This window comes from Propithecus coquereli, unplaced genomic scaffold (assembly GCF_000956105.1).
Source record: "Propithecus coquereli isolate 6110/MARCELLA unplaced genomic scaffold, Pcoq_1.0 Scaffold303, whole genome shotgun sequence".
Taxonomy (NCBI): domain Eukaryota; kingdom Metazoa; phylum Chordata; class Mammalia; order Primates; family Indriidae; genus Propithecus; species Propithecus coquereli.
In genome coordinates, this window is record NW_012148653.1 from 1027175 (window position 1) to 1029432 (window position 2258).

Genomic DNA, 2258 nt, shown 5'->3' on the forward strand with positions numbered 1-2258 from the left:
GTTTTGTTTTGAATAATCAAAAAAAGAAAACCAAAATCAAGCAGAGTAGGAATTGACCATGGAGAAGAACTCATCTTGGCAGATGCTGACATAAGAGGGGCGGGGATGGCTGAAAATTATTTTGGTAATATGGTGGTACCTGTGATTCTGTGCCTGCAAATATTTTTTTAAAAAATAAACACAATTAATTTTTCATTAAAAACCAAAAAATTAGTTATGTTTCAAAGAAAGACAATGCATCTCTTTTACCAAAATTCTTTGCTCCTTCTGTTACCAAAAGACCTTGCCTGGGGACTTATATTAGCTGTTTTACCCCAAATTTCCTTTCTTCATTTTGAGAACCCCACATGGACTAGTAAAGTTTAAAAACATGGTCAAGTGAGGCCACAACTTGTGTTTTTACTACCAGCCTTTGAGGAAGATCTCAAGCCAGACTCCTCTTCATTCAGATCCTACCAGTTTGTTGGGTACAGAGCCAACTAGGGTGTTGCTTGCACTGGGCTACTGAGCCTTTTTCAAGTGAAGAGAGACAAGTTTCTATGGGGAAAAGCAGCAAGTGAATAGATAATTCATCACAGTATTTTCTTACCTCAGAAAGAATTAGATGAAAACTCCACAAAGGCAATAAACATACTCCCCAGCAAAATATGATGCAGGGAATCATCAGACAGTGATTTATCTATTGACTAAAGGCAAGAGGAAAAGGGAGCTGGAGTCAGGCTAGTCCCTGAGTCTCTGGAGAGAGAAGTGGATTCTTAGTTTGTTCAAAGCACATCTGGGATGCAATAACCCTTTCTTTACACTATATTTACCAAGGCAACAATATGGACATTAAGTGACGTTTCTGTTTGTGTTTATGTCTTAAAATAAGTTATCTTCCTTTGTTTTTGTATCTGTATGTCATTTTCATTGGGGGACAGAGGATATAAAGAATGAGTAGGGTAATTCAGAGGTGTCAAGAGAATCATAGTAACTCACTGTTTTAAAAAGTGTCATACAAAAGGAGGTGGATGTTACTGACCCATTCATAATCCAAAATTCAGCTCCATTTTGACCTCATGACCCAGGCTATTTCATCACCATGGGGCAACCAGTGTTGATATCTGTCTACAATGTTGATTACCCTAAGGTCAAAGAAAGCCACTACCAAAAGGCTATTTTGATAGCGACTTATGGCAATGAATTCAGCTAATTAATCTTCAGCTTATATTTTCCAAACTCAAAACTCTTCAGAGTAAGTTGCCATTGCTTAACTCTCATGATCCACAATGCAAAGGAGAATGTTATCATCATGCACATCTAGGCAAAATTTTTATTTTTTTTTGCAATCTCACCATCATCTTAATTTTATTCACATCTCTAGCTATTAGCACAGATGTTGATGGAGCTGTATTTTTGCTTCAATTTCTATTGCAATATTCTTATTGCATTCTGCAGGTCCTCCAGTAAACGTTACTTGCAATATTTTTATCAACAGTTTTGGATCAGTCACAGAAACCACCATGGTAAGTGCTGCAGTGCCTCTGGCAAGAAAAAAACGTGACTCGATTATGCCATGAACACAAACTGTCAAATTTTCTATTGTTCAACTTGCAGGGCCTCCTGTAAATGTTACCTGCAACATATTTATCAACAGCTTTGGGTCAGTAGCAGAAACTACAATGGTGAGTGGGACGGAGCATTGAAGCCATCGTGTGAAGGAATGGGATGTGGGATTGAAGAGCACTGTTGCATATTTGTGGGACATTTACTGAGTGCCAATTTCCAAATTTGCTCACCTCTAAAAAGCAATGACTTATACTCTTTCATTTTGGACAGTCATTTGTCAGGTGTTCATTACTTAAAATTCAATAATATTTTATCCATCATGCCAGAGAAATTTTGGAAATATTTGATTAGTTTTCATTAGAATTATCAGCAACTATACATAGTTAAGGATATTTAAAAACATACGTCTCTAGTATTTCAGAAATACGAATTTCAAAGTTTGAGAGATGTTTTTACAGCCATTTTTACATATAGTGGAATTTTTAACATAGACAAGCCTCTCTTTTATGCCACATTTAAGATATATGCCAAGGGGCTGAACTTACAATGACACACACACACACACACACACACACACACACACACACATACACACACACAAACGGGTTTTTTTGGCAATAGAAAGTAGTCCCAAGGCCATAGCAATTACATTGTATGTATGGCTTTTCAAAAAAAGAGCCATAAACTTAAAACTAATTAGAAGCTCATCC

General features: G+C 36.7%; 1 protein-coding gene across 2 annotated transcripts in view; it reads left to right on the forward strand.

The window, feature by feature from the left end:
• GLRA2 (glycine receptor, alpha 2) overlaps window positions 1-2258 on the forward strand; it is a 210184-nt gene that overhangs the window by 37397 nt on the left and 170529 nt on the right. The window contains exon 3 of one of the 2 annotated variants that reach the window (XM_012649801.1): window positions 1438-1505. In XM_012649801.1, coding sequence (XP_012505255.1) covers window positions 1438-1505 — 68 coding nt within the window. Of the gene's footprint in view, window positions 1-1437; window positions 1506-1596; window positions 1665-2258 lie in introns of both variants that reach the window. The other variant, XM_012649802.1, reaches the window with a different exon arrangement.